This window comes from Lepidochelys olivacea (genome assembly GCF_965140295.1).
Source record: "Lepidochelys olivacea isolate rLepOli2 genome assembly, chromosome: 4".
NCBI lineage: Eukaryota > Metazoa > Chordata > Testudines > Cheloniidae > Lepidochelys > Lepidochelys olivacea.
In genome coordinates, this window is record NC_140414.1 from 87,410,027 (window position 1) to 87,425,217 (window position 15,191).

Sequence of the window (15,191 nt, forward strand, 5' to 3'; positions counted from 1 at the left end):
GCCATAACCTGTCAAAGCAAACATGGCCACCACCTCCATTCAGCTGCACTTCACAGTGCTCCTCTCTCTGCCTCTTGACAGCATAAAATGCTGTAATCTTTCTTAAGGGCAGTTTGGCTTCACTTCCATGAAGGGGAAAAAACTGAAAAAATCTATTGTGTCTTAAAAAATCAGTTTCTTATAACCTGAGACCACAAACACGAACTTTAACCCCCTCTTCACATAGCTCAGCGGTTTGAGCATTGGCCTGCTAAACCCAGGGCTGTGAGTTCAATCCTTGAGGGGGCCATTTAGGGATCTGGGCCAAAAATTGGGGATTGGTCCTGCTTTGAGCCAGGGGTTGGACTAGATGACCTCCTGAGGTCCCTTCTAACCCTGATATTCTATGATTCTATGAATTGGTATAAGGTCCAATGCAGTATAGCTTGAGCCATGTCAGTCCCAGGCTATAAGAGAGGCAAAGCGAGTGATATAATATTTTTTATTGGACCAACTTCTGCTGGTGAGAGAGACACGCTTTCGAACACACAGAAAGCTTGTCTCTCTCACCAACAGAAGTTGGTCTAATAAAATATTATTTCCTCACCCACCTTGTCTCTATAAGCTCTGAGGTATTCAGGACAGTTTGTTAGTGTATCAAAGCTACATTATTACAAAAATCCACAAAGTATCCAAATTGAACATTTAGACATACAAAATTGTTACACAAAGATAATGTTTTTATGTTAACATGTATTAGGAGACTCATTTTAATACCAAAAGGTTTCTTGGGCTATCCTACCACTTTGTTATTCACTGAGTAATAGCCAAAAAAAAAAAAGTAAATAAAATTGAGACTGAACATGATATTTTTCAACATTTATTTGTATGAAAATGAAAAGTAAAGTATTGGCCAGGTCTTTCAGTCCTTACTTAGGCAAAATAACCATTGAGATCAATAGAGGCTTTGCCTGAGTAAAGTTACTGTGGGACAGGGCCTACTAGTATTTATATATTTTAATTTATATGGCAGTTTTGGTGTTTTCCAAGTCCACGGACATCAAGCATGGTTCATTTCTTTTTTAATTTAAAAGTTTGTATATTTTTGAACAGGTATTAGTAATAGTGCTGTCCTTTGACGTTTTGGTGTCATCTTCATAGGAAATATCAGAAAGATACATGGCCAATCATTTGGATGCATTCATCATTGCTGAAATCTCTAGATCAGCGCTTCTCAAGCTATCTGATGTGGGGGACTGGCAATTTTTTTTTCCAATGTGCACACAGACCGTCAGCCAATGCGTGCCGGTCCGCGGACCACCACTTTGAGTAGCACTGCTCCAGATTCAAAATCACTAGTAGCAGAGCAAACTGTACTGTATGCCTTCTTGACTGCAGTTCTAAAACTTGACTCCTTGATTACAGATGTAGTGCAGCTGACTGAAATAGCACTATAGTGTTTCTTTACATCCATGTGCGTCTTATCTTTTTGTAACTCTTCCTCTTCTAGCTTCTTTCATATTCCATCAATCTTTCCATTCTCTAACAAATTGGAAACACTGGAGATTTAATTAAAACTTTTAAAGCTTAATTTTAAAAAAATCGATTGAACTTTGTTAGTAGAGATTTTCACAGCTGTCAAGAATGTGGGCCAAGCTCACGTGCCTCTCATAGGAGCTACTGCCTTTCCCCTTATACTGTAAGTTGATTGGGGCAGGAAATGTGTGTTCCTATGTGTCTGTGTTGTGCCTAGCAAAATGGGTTTATTCCTGATTGCCTACCATAATGGGGCCCACTTCTGGTTAGAGCCTCTGGATGCTACTGTTTATTATACAAATAAAAAGTCTGTAGCTTGTCTTTTACTAGCTTCATGGTACTTTCTCTGGTAGAATGCAGGATTTCCTCAGAGGCTGCCTTTAAATTGTGCTCCATTAACTATCTAGTATGGAGAAGACATAAGATGTCACAGTAATACAAATACATAGTAATAATAATGTCATTTTCTCTGCTCCCTCCCACTAAAGACAGAGCTAGTCACTTATCCACCCCACAACATGGCCCAGATTCTGATCTCGATACCACAACTATAAATCTGGACCAACTCCTTTTAAGTCAATGGAGTTACTCCATATTTTCACCAGAATTAAATGTAATCCGCATCTTGTCTTTTTACTTCAGTGACCCAAGGACTGAAAATCCTAAAGTCACTGTTGAGTTTGGATCTTCAATGTGGTGGCATAATACCACTGTCTATCACTAGCAAAATTATTTTTTTAAAACATGCTGTTCTAGAAATATTAACATCAGAACAGGAAGACTTTGGGCTTGTCTACACACTGGAATAAAGTACTCTACTGCACACTACCATGTTGTGCATTAATTGGCTGTCTAAACCATGCTGGTGTACACTAGGGAACCTTTAGTTTCAAATAGAACTACAGTAAAGTGGACCAGCAGGGTCTGCATGGACCAGTTAATGCACAAGATGGTAGTGCGCTTTAGAAATCACAACCCTATGGAGTGAATAACCCTACCATATAAACAAGACAAGCATTTTAATTCACTTCTTAGTCATTCATTAATTAACTGTAATTGTATATAAATAAAAGGAATGCTAAAATATATTCATAGTATAGTATTATATATCAGGTATATAAATGGTCCTTTCTCACATTTAGCTCCAAATATGGGGGTGTAATGGTGGCAACAAGTACTTATCTCTAATGGAATTCTCTAAACAGGGATTTTTCTGAATAGGCGATTTCCTCCGTACACCATTAAATTTGCACAACATTCAAAGTTTTGAATCCTGGGGAAGTCAGGGTAAATGCACATGGGTTAGTGTACTAGCCTTTCACCTCTAGAGGCCTAAGTTCAGAGTCTGATTTAGGTTACCATTATTAGTAGTATCTATATTACAATTTTGCCCAGCAGTGCCAGTCAGGACAGGGATTCATTGTGCTGTGCAAACAAATAATAAAATAGTCCCTACTCTGAAAAGCTTACAAAGTGAGTGAATGTCACATTCGTCCTTTAGTCCTCGGTTGTCTATCACACCGTTTGAAATGAGTAGCAATCTCTGGACATGTGGTCCAGACTAGAATAGCAGGTGTGTTGCTGGTCAGGGTTAAGCTGTGGTAATTGAATTGTATTATGATGTTTGTACAACATGTGCCTACACTAGATTTCTCATTTTCATGGGAAGTAAATCTACTCACACACACACAAAAAGAGTCCCTATATCCCTTGATACATCTAATGAACTTTAGGTGTCCTCTCTCTCATTTCTGTGCTCTGTGCTAGATGGAAACAAATGAGTTCCTCACTACATGAGGAAAAAGTATGGTGAATATGAGTCTCTGGAGGGAATTGATGGGACAGAAATACCACACATATTTGGGGTCGGGAAGAAATTTTCCTCCAGGGCAGATTGGAAGAGGCCCTGGGGGGTTTTCGCCTTCCTCTGTAGCATGGGGCACGGGTCACTTGCTGGAGGATTCTCTGCACCTTGAAGACTTTAAACCATGATTTGAGGACTTCAGTAGCTTAGACATAGGTGAAAGGTTTATTGCAGGAGTGGGTGGGTGAGATTCTGTGGCCTACATTGTGCAGGAGGTCGGACTAGATGTTCATAATGGTCCCTTCTGACCTTAATATCTATGAGTCTATGAGTTTCTAGTTACCTTGCTTTATTTTTCATTCAGGGATTTATTTCACAGAACCCTATTTATTTGTGACTAAAAATAATCCCTCAAAAAATAAGGTGTAGTGGGCTAAGAATGTAAACTACAGTCCTCACATCCAGGCTGCAGAGTGACTACTACACAGAGACTACTTCAGCCCTGTCACGGTTCCTCCCCCACTCTGAACTCTAGGGTACAGATGTGGGGACCTGCATGAAAAACCTCCTAAGCTTATCTTTACCAGCTTAGGTCAAAACTTCCCCAAGGTACAAAATATTACCCCCGTTATCCTTGGACTGGCCGCTACCACCACCAAACTAATACTGGTTACTGGGGAAGAGCTGTTTGGACGCGTCCTTCCCCCCAAAATACTTCCCAAAACCTTGCACCCCACTTCCTGGACAAGGTTTGGTAAAAAGCCTCACCAATTTGCCTAGGTGACTACAGACCCAGACCCTTGGATCTTAAGAACAATGAACAATCCTCCCAACACTTGCACCCCCCCTTTCCTGGGAAATGTTGGATAAAAAGCCTCACCAATTTGCATAGGTGACCACAGACCCAAACCCTTGGATCTGAGAACAATGAAAAAGCATTCAGTGTTTTACAAGAAGACTTTTAATAAAAAATAGAAGTAAATAGAAATAAAGAAATCCCCCCTGTAAAATCAGGATGGTAGATATCTTACAGGGTAATTAGATTCAAAAACATAGAGAACCCCTCTAGGCAAAACCTTAAGTTACAAAAAAGATACACAGACAGAAATAGTTATTCTATTCAGCACAATTCTTTTCTCAGCCATTTAAAGAAATCATAATCTAACACATACCTAGCTAGATTACTTACTAAAAGTTCTAAGACTCCATTCCTGTTCTGTCCCCGGCCAAGACGACTACAGACAGACACAGACCCTTTGTTTCTCTCCCTCCTCCCAGCTTTTGAAAGTATCTTGTCTCCTCATTGGTCATTTTGGTCAGGTGCCAGCGAGGTTACCTTTAGCTTCTTAACCCTTTACAGGTGAGAGGAGCTTTCCCCTGGCCAGGAGGGATTTCAAAGGGGTTTACCCTTCCCTTTATGTTTATGACAAGCCCCATAGCTGAAATAGCCAATGTGTGGTATTTCTGTGACGCTCTTCCCTCTCTCAACTCCATGGGCTACGGTAACAGGAATATCCATACAGTAATGGAATCCCACAGGCCCCCTCCCTTCCCCCCTACATATCTATGGCCCTCTCTTGGCATATGTCTGCAGCAGGAAAATGAAATTTGCTAGCAAATGTGTCAAGACATTACTTTAACTAAAACATTTTAAAAAACATTAGAATCTGGTGTAAACAAAGCCATTGCTATTTAAAAATGATAGTTGGTCATTGTTAACCATAAAGCAAGACTGGATATCTTTCTAAACAATGGGTTTCAGAGTAGCAGCCATGTTAGTCTGTATTCGCAAAAAGAAAAGGAGTACTTGTGGCACCTTAGAGACTAACCAATTTATTTGAGCATAAGCTTTCGTGAGCTACAGCTCACTTCATCGGATGCATCGGAGCTGTAGCTCACAAAAGCTTATGCTCAAATAAATTGGTTAGTCTCTAAGGTGCCACAAGTACTCCTTTCCTTTTTTCTAAACAATATGTTCAGATGGGTATATAATTTAAATTCAAATCCTTGGGTTTGATGCAGGAATAACTGGGTGAAATGCTCAGGGCTGTGTTAGACAGTTTGTCAGACTGAAAGATTACAAAATCAAGGGGGGCAGATCCTCAACTGGGGTAAATTCTGATAGCTCCATTGATTTCAGTGGATCTGTGACAATTTACGTCTGCTGAGGATCTGCTCATATGAATCTATAAAATACAGCCAAGGGTCAAGTGTTCAAAAAAGCATACGGGAGATTTCATATTGTGAAACTTCAAACAAAAAGGAACCGAAAACTGAAATACTGAACAGCAGAATTTTTAATTGGTTTAAAAGAAAGAATGTTTATTACAATTTCTCTGAAGCAAGAGACTGTTGCAGTTTAACTGGAATTGCCTGGAAAAGAAATACAGTTTTCTCTTTAAAATAGTGGGAGTAATTCCTTTGAAGAGATACTTCAGGACAATTAAAAAAACCCAAGTACAACATATCACTCTCAAGGTTCAATCCAGAGCTCATTAAAGTAAATGGAAAAACTCCTATACCTTCAATAGGCTTTGGATCAGACTCTCTTTGAGATTTTGTTTTATTATAATAAAAATTGTGTCTGTACTATGTAGAATCTCTTTTTTCGGAAATTTTAATAAGCAACCAAGACTTAAACTGCCTCAGGCTTAAAAAAAACAAAACACCTAGAGTTTTCCTAAGAAGGGTATTCAAACCAATATACAACCTGGTAATGGTTTTGGTAAGTAATTTACCAAAAAAGTTAGTTGGTGCTCAAACTGGGTAAATTAATATTAAAACAACACTTGTGCAGTAAGATGTTGCAAAGTACAGCACATACCTTGTGGATTGCATTCTAAAGCTGTATACCTGTAATCAGAAATTTCTTCACAAATTTCAGTGGAATACACGGAGTGATATTTTTCCTTGCCTGAAATGTAACTGTGTTTACTCTGCTCATTAACCAGAACAGTAACTTGGTTCCTTAGATTAACATAATCCTTATGGAGATGGCGAAATTCAAACTGCAATACATCCCTTTCATTTTCTATTGTCCGCAGATGGTTTTCCATTAGTAAACGGTCTTCATTCAATCTTCTGATGTTAGTTTCATATTTGGAAGTATCTTGTTTACATTCCTGCAGTTCTTTTTTAAGAACCTGATTGACCTCTGTGATATTTGCCACCACTGTAGATAAATTCTCCCATTCTCTGTTCATATTCAACAAGTTAGTCTTCAAAATATCCCTTTCTGCTTTTGTATTTTGAAGTTCGGTCAAGAGTTTCTCCTCTGTGTAAGCTTTATCAGACTGGACCTTCTCAAGAGCCTTCTGTATCGTTTGTCTAGCATTAGCACATTCTTGCAATGTCATTTCAAGATCAAGCTTTTTGTCTTTAAGTGATTGCATTATGTGAAGAAGACTCTCCTGTTCAGATTTTGTTACATTTTCTTTTTCTTTCAGTTGCTGTATTTCAATCTGATTTTTTTCTAGTTCTTTTTCAAGTGAGTTCTTTTCTTTTGCAAGCTGGGATGTTTTTATCTCTAGTTTCTGATTTGCTTCTTGCAACACTGAACATTCCTTTTGCAAAGATTCTAGTTCTGCAAAGAGCTTATCTTTTTCACTGGTAACAGCAATCATATTTTCTTGTGCTTTCTGGTTATTAATTTTGAAGTTATCTAATGCTTGCATCATACATTGGTTTTCAGTACAGAGTTGACTCCTCTCTCCCTCAAGAGTTTTCTTTTGGTCTTGAAGTTCTTTGCATTTCTTTAACAATTTTTTCACTTCTTTAATACATTCTTTGCTGTCTCCTTCTGATTTAACTAATCTGACTTGCATGCTTTTCTTTTCTTCAACTAAATCCTTAATTTGCTTCTCATACTGTGAATTTATCTCTCTTAGAGACCTTATGATAACAGTAAGAGGTTTCATTTTTGACTTGAGAGTTACATTTTCATTCTCAAGTTCCATCACTTTCTTTTGCAAGTGTTTAGAATCTTTCAGGGAATTTTGTAACTCTTCCATTTTTGCGGTGTACTCATCAGCTCTGATTTCATAGACGTTCTGATTTCCAAGCTTTAGTAACCTTTGGTTTATGATGTGCAGCTGCTTTTCTTTTTCTTTCTGTAGTTTCTCTATGTGATCGAACATTAGTAATTTATCTTTTACGGTTTTAGAAATGACATTTAACTGGAATGTGCCAACAGCACTGTCAGTGCTATGCAATTCTTTGTTTTTGTTCTTGGTTTCAGTTTCTGTTTGTGTACTGCATGGAGTTATATGAGAAGAATTCTGTGAGCTGTCACATTCAGAGTCTTTATTAAATTCTTGACCAAGACTCAGATTATTTCTTTTAAGGGAAACCAGAGCAACATGCAAACAGTCTGCCGATTCCTCAGATTCTGAAATTTCCCTTGATTTTAAGTCCATATGTAATTTCTCTCTAGATAAAAAAAGAGCAGATTTTTCTTGGTCTTGTTCTGACATATCATCAAAAACATTACTTTTACTACAGGAAATATTTTGATGTCCAAATGCATGTGCTAGTTCCTGTTCATGAGACTTTTGAAGTTCTTGTTTCAATGGCTTGATAGAATAGCTAAAGTTGTCTGTTAAATGAAGTTCATCACTATATTTGAAAAGAGGCATAAGAGCTTCATCCAAAATTACTTGCTCATTAGGAGACACCATACTTTCAGCCTCCAAATTAGTACAAGGTAGAAAACATTCATATTTGGCATAATCTTTCAATTTACAATCATTTTTTAGAGCAATCATAGTTTTGTTTTTAATTGGTTCTACTGAGTTTTCAATCTTTCCAGTTTCTACAGCTTTTAATGAAATCTGATGTGAAATATTTACATCACTGACCACATTTCCAAAGATAATATTAGAATTTGCTTCCACAGATTGAGTGGTACAGAGTTTCTTATCAAGATGAAATTTCTTCTTAGACAATGGTGTTTCTGGACTCCCTGTAGGCTACAAAAACCAATAACAATCATGCTATAATGGCTGTAATTTTTCACAATACTGGAGGCACAAGACAAATTTGTTGTAAAGTCTAAGTATCTTGCAAAACTGGTTGAGATTTTATCTGCCAGCACAATCTTTCTGTCTAACATAAGGAAAGACATATTGAGACTGTTAATCTTTCCAAGAGAATTGGAAAGGAGAGATCACAATACTCCAACAAACTTAAGAAATTGTATAATAGACCCTATTTCATTTGTCAGTCTTCTGTTTTCTCTCGAAAGCCTACTAATGTTGCATATAGCACTTAACCGTTTTTCCAGAAAGCAAAGCATCCTATCAGCTATAGAGAGGAACACTATTTTAGAAAAGGCCTGTTCCAAGGCACAGGGAGTCAATAAGTCTTTTTACTGACTTCACTGCACTCTGGATCAGGCCCAAAGAGCTGACTCAGCACGTTGAGTCCTCTAGGAACATTTGCAGCAGGGGAAAGACAAGCTAATGGCCAAATCTTACACAACTAGTCCCACTGGATTCAATAGGACTACTCAAGTAAGGCAAGCAGGACTTGGTGCTAAATCTGTGTTTAAAAATATGTTGTTTACTTAGCACTTCACAGGAGTGAGACAAACTCTGCCCTCAGACACACATACAAAACCCTCATTATATTCAATAGGAGCTGTTCCCTTAATACAATCCAAAGCTTTAGCATAGTTTGGAGGCCCTGGTTGAAATCTTATTTACAGTAGAAAAGGAACAGTGCTTTAACCATGTTAGGGGACAACTTTGTTGTTATTATGTCCCCCAACATGACTGTTTTTCTAGACTTCAATTAGTGTTCTCTTAAGATAGAATTATGGTGAACTTATACTATAAATAAGACCATTATTTATGTTAGGAAGGAAATTACCATGGGCATGTTTTGTGCCCAGAATTTCCCTTTGCTTTGATAATGTTTTACAGAAAACATACAGTTCTCAGGAACAGTAATCCAACAAAATATTATATTGTACAACTCAGCTGCACGTATGGATTAAGTAACATACCACAGCCATCTCGAGAGGTGTGCTGGTCATTGGAAGATTGTCTTGGCTGCGTTGTTGAGTTTTTATGTCAATTATATTTTTATTCAGTATCTCACTGATTTCAGATTGAACCTGAAACAGATGTATGGAGACTGTTAATCTTTCAACGACATCTACAGAAAAGCATAGAATCATATAATCACAGAAATGAACAACTGGAAGGGACATCGACAGGTCATCTTGCCCAATGCCCTGCATGGAGGCAGGACTAAATATTATCTAAACCAGGGTTTCTCAACCTGGGGGTCAGGACCGGGTTGCCAGAATGTTTCAAAGGGTTGTGTGGCAGCTCCTGAGGCTACTGTCCCATGTGGCTGGCTGGGCTCGCCTCCCTGGTCCAGGCACTGCAACCTCTGTGGTCCCAGTGCCCAGCTATCATGACGACGGGAATCCAGGTAGGCCAAATTTGAATGAGTGGCACTGCAACCCCATAAGCCAGGTCACAGCTCCACTCACACAAATTTGGTGCAGTCAGAGGGGCGGGGCCAAACTGGAATGGTGCTGCAGCCCTGGAGTGGAGAGCCAAGCCCAAGCAGGCCCACAGCACAAGAGCTGCAGGAGCCGCCACTGTGGGGTAAGTGCCCAGCAGGATCTGACCAAAATCACCCCAGGGCCTCCGCCCCCAGACTATTTACTGGCTGTGACGCTCTGTACTTCAAAGCAGCACTGGAATCCCCATATTCACCACTGTCATATAATTATGATATGTTTTGTAGAAAGTATGTCTTGTGAGGTATCATTTTAAAAGTCTTGATCTGTTGAATATTAATATCCTGTTGGATTGTATGTGCTATCATTGTATGTGAAGTTATGAAGTTTTGCTGCATGTGTGTTACTGAAATATGTTGTGAGGTTGGGAACACCGACGACCAGCCTTTCAGGTACAATAATGAAGTAGCCAGATACGCTGATGTCCGATTAAAGGGAATCGACACTCCCAACAATCATCACAGAAGACTTCTCAGAGAGAGAATGTATACAATGGAGACTGCTTGACCGATGTAATAGCTCCAGCAGGCTGGAAGAAACTATAAAGGAGGGGATGTGACATCATGACTTGGCCCCACTTCCACCACAACTCAACACTGGAAACACATCTGAAGGACAAAGACTTTGAACTAGGAAGGGTTGTCCCAGGCTGTGTATTAAGGAATGATACCATCTGTCAGGGTGACACTGCTTGATTCAAATACCGTTTAGTTTATAGAATTCAGATTGCAAATTTAATTTAATTTCTTAGGTAATTTCTTAGGTAACTAACACTCCAGTTGAGGCCTTATTAGTGCTGAGTAGAGTGGAAGAATTACTTCTTGTTTCTTACTTACAACATTCCTTCTGATACATCCCAGATCGATGCAAAAAAGTAAACAACAGTATTACTTTGTTGACTCATATTTAGTTCATGATCCACTATAACCCCCAAATCCTTTTCTGCAGTATGCCTTCCTAGGCAGTCATTTCCCCTTTTTGTATTTGTACAATTGATTAGTCCTTCCTAAGTGTAGTACTTTGCATTTGTCTTGAATTTCATCCTATTTATTTCAGACCATTTCTCCATTATGTTAAGATCATTTTGAATTCTAATCCTGTCCTCTGAGATCCTTGCAACTCTTCCCAGCTTTGTATCATCCACAAACTTTATAAATGTATTCTCTATGCCATTATCCAAATGATTTATGAAGATATTGAACAGCGTCAAAAGCCTTACTAAAGGCAAAATCTATCACATCTACTGCTTCCTCCCACCTACAAGGCTTGTTTCCCTGTCAAAGAAGGATATTAGGTTGGTCTGACATGATTTGTTCTTGACAATCCATGTTGACTGTTACTTATCATCTTTCTGCCTATGTAGAAATATTTCATTTTTGGAAGATACACAATTGATAAAGGATTACTCTCTCCACATGAAAACAAGACTAGATTGCTAAGCTCATCTTTTCCCTAGGCATATGCAAATGGATGGCAGGGATTAATAGTTTCACTATCCACGACAGTGTATAAAGTTAAGTATATGCTCAGTTCTTTGCAGCATCATGACCTTATTTTTTTACACTAGAAAGTGAGTTGAAAAAGTGCAGAACACTGTTCCTGAAATGGTAGTCTAGCATTTTTGGGGAAGTGGTGTTTTAAAAGTAGGGGCCAAATTCTGCTCTCCCTTAGACTGATCAGGAATAACTCCTTTGAAGTCAGTGGAGTTATTTCAGATTTAAACCACTGAGAGAGACTTTGGCCCCCTCTCTTTTTCTAATTCAGCTCCTTTTCCCCTGCAACACTGCCTGTTTTGAGGTCCTCCTTGGCACTGTGATGGTGCAGTGCAGGAATCTAGATAGAATGTATAGAATAAACTACCTTATGAATTATTTTACTGTATGTTGAGTAGCAGATAAAACACATATTTAACATGCACAGTAAGCTAAATATAGCTTTAATAAGCTAAGTAACTGTAATGTTCTTTTAAATTGTGTATAATAAAAACAGGATCCTGTTTCTAAGGATAAAATACGTTTCAGCTATTGGCAATACCAACAGCTTAAGTGGTCATGTTTATTAATTTTATAAGAATTAGGAAATTCATTTTCAGAGAATCAGCATAGTCTTTGATTTTTAACACAGACTACAGTATTAACAGAGCTATTGGTCTGTTTTATCAAGTTTTGTGCAAAATAAAGTTGTTTGGTTTGGGACTTTTGTTAAGATACCCAGGTCAGTACCTAAAAAGTTAGTATAGGAGATTGTTGGGTTTTTCCTTTTATTTTAGGAATACTTAACTTCTGCTCTTACCATGTTAACATTCAGCAGAGTCTGTTGCCGAAGTGCCTGAAATGATTTCAGCTGTTGTTGAAGGATCTAAATTTGTAAAATGAATAATAGAAAGCTGAGAGGTTTGTACAGATTGAGGTGAGTTAGAACAATTCTCTTGCATTTTCCCTTTCAGTTCTAGATTGCCAGTTTGGACCCACCCTCACAGACTAGCTAGAGAAAGTTTTTACTGTCCAATGGCTATTTAGTGGCTTATCTGAAATGAATTGGGAGTTTCCAACACTTTTCCTATTCAGATTCATTTGGAAAAAGAATTCCTGTGTGAATGTATCTGAACTGGATCACAAGCATTCACAAACACAATGAATACATGAGCTAGAGGAATGAGTATAAATTGGGCAAAAAGGTTCCTAATTTTCACAGTTTGCTTAGGAAGCATGTTCCCAACTAGTGGAAGAAGGGGAAGAAGGAGGTAAGAGACATTGTATGGACATAGTCAAATAAATCAGGTTAAAAAAGGTACAACACTTGTTTATATTTAAAAGAAACTGCAGTTGAAAAGATATTTAGTGGTAAACTACATTGCCTCAGACTACATCAGCAAATTGGTCTTCCTGCTGGAAACTTTAGCACTATATACAGTTATGGATGTACTGAAACAATCAGTTTAGTTATTAAGCTTCAAAAATGTTTTGTGCTAATAATTTGGATTAATTTAGCATACTTTTAGTGCTGATTGCGGTTGGATTTGACTTTCTGTTCCTGATGTATAATTATCTGAAAAATAAAAGCATCAAACCCTACAGTTATAATATCTATAATTCACAGGCAGAAATCTTAAATGTCTAGTAAGAGAGCAATGAAAGAGAGAGAGAGAGAGATCAGCTCTGCACTGGTGCTCAAACTGGAGAGGAGGGGGGAAATCTTGTTCCTTCCCTAGCCTGGTGCCAGCTGATGATTTAATGATGGCTTGACTGTTTCCACAAGAAAAAGATTCCCAGCCTTTGGATGGGCAGAGGATGATTCCCCCTTCCAAACCCACGCCATTCAAATGGTGAGACATCCTCTCCAGACCACACCATGCTAACTTAACTTTCTCTTGGAAAAGCTAACAAGCATGTTTGTTAGTGTTGCCAACTCTCATGATTTTATCTTAAGTCTCATGATAATTATTGTTTTCCTTAAAACCCTGGCTCCTGGAGTCAAGTGGATATGTGATGATTTCAGCCTTTATTCCTAAAGAAAAAGTAAGTTTCTAGCCTTCGTGGCTGTGGAGAAAGCTTCAAAATATGACACGAGTGCACTCTAAAGGTTCAAAAAGCAGAAGGCAAATAAAAAGAACACCAAATCTATTATTTTTACATAAACTCATGATTTTTGGTGAGCCTGACTCATGATTTTTGAACATTTGGGGTTGGCAATATTGGTGTTAGCTTACTCCTGGTGGACCCTTCATCCTGTTGCATGTGGCCAAGTGAGAGCACTAGGCAGCAGAAGAATGAAGCGGGGCCAAACCCATCATTTTAATCTGGGGAGTGTGCCTTTAGGGCCCTTGCCTGTTTCATTCTAGTCCAGTGGTTTTCAACCTCTGGTACATGGAGCCCTGGGGGTCTGCAGACATCTGTACCTCCATTCAAAATTTTTTAGGGGTCAGCAAATAAAGGTTGAAAACCATTGCTCTAGTTCATGAGGAATATCACTTCAAAACGTGCTCCTGAGAACTTGGCAGCTAATTTATCACTTGCTTTTCATTTGCATCTAAAGACCATGAGTTCCTCCAGTCCTTCAGCAGAGGGCCCCTATCAATTTGTGAGGAATTTAAGCTTTTGTTACAAAAAATAATTCTAGGTTGTGAAGAAAACTTTCTGACTGTGCCCCATATGCAGCAAAGCCTTCCTGGGTATGCAGGCAGCTTGGGACGCTAGCAGGGAGAGGTGTGAACTGCTCCTATTCATCTCACTGGTGTGTTAACTCTGAAGACCAGTGATGACAATTTAAATGGCAACACTATTAATTGTTTCATTCCTGCCCATTTTGGCAGAAAGACCCAGTGCTCCATCACTACATCCCCATAACGTGATTCCTCTGCACATCCTCTGCTGCGGTAGCTGCTTCTGGCCTTTCGCCACTGGCCTGGCTTTGCTGGCACCCGGGGCTGTTCATTACATTTCATTCAGAGCAGCCTCTGCCTTAGTACCTGGGGTGAGGCTGCCACATGTCCCCAGGTTCAGGGATTGATCCCCATTTGCCTCAAGCTGGCTGTGGACATTCAAGGAGTCATGAATATATTTGTGGTGCTAAAGCAGGGTGATGAGATGTCACCACACAGTGAGGATGCAATGACATCACACCACATCACATAGCGAGGATGCAGTGACATCACACCAATCACACTGTGAGCATGTAGTGACATCACACCAATCACACTGCGAGGATGCAGTGACATCATACCCCATCAGACTGCAAGGATGCAATGACATCACTGCACATCATGGTGCCCCCCAGGGGCAGATGCCAATGGGGACCCTGCATTTTGGGCAGAGGGAGACTCTTACCCGGTCCTGCCTCCTCGCAGCTGGCCAGGGCCCTGGAGACGGAGAGCGGCAGGGGGTCCGACCCCTGCCCCCTGCTCCCGCCACTGCTGTCCCTGCAGTCCTTCCCTGCAAAGCAAACGGAATCATCAAACTCTGTAACTACGCCCGCCCGAGCAGTCCCCCAACCCGGCCTGCGCGTGTGACTCACTGTGTTCACCGTCTTGTCTCATCTTGTCCTGCGCCCGCCCGCACTCGCTTTGCCTCTCACTGATCCGGACTGCCCAACGTGTTCCGCCTCAGTTCGCGTTGCCAGGTAACGGTTCTCATGGAAGCGGAGGCGGTGCAAGGCAGGCAGCCGTTGCTCCCTGCTCCCGAGGCACGCGCGCCCCCTGGAGGCCACGAGACCCCCCCGCCACGCGCCCCTCTTTCTGCTAGGAGCCTCGCGCCCCCTGGTGGCGCAAACGCCCTTGGAGCTTTCGGTTAGTCGCAGGCCGAAGGGAGGGAGCTCGCTGGCTGCGTCCGGCACATGGGGGGC

At 40.0% G+C, this 15,191-nt stretch overlaps 1 protein-coding gene across 1 annotated transcript; it reads right to left on the reverse strand.

Annotated features, from left to right (window-relative positions):
• Positions 1-6,064: 6,064 nt before the first annotated feature.
• On the reverse strand, positions 6,065-14,976 carry CCDC110 (coiled-coil domain containing 110). The gene is given in 7 exon segments (XM_084625750.1): positions 6,065-7,713; positions 7,715-7,747; positions 9,324-9,434; positions 12,144-12,209; positions 12,847-12,899; positions 14,678-14,782; positions 14,865-14,976. Coding segments are annotated over 7 exon segments (2,007 nt in total). The 5' UTR covers positions 14,887-14,976; the 3' UTR covers positions 6,065-6,096.
• Between the last annotated feature and the right edge of the window lie 215 nt (positions 14,977-15,191).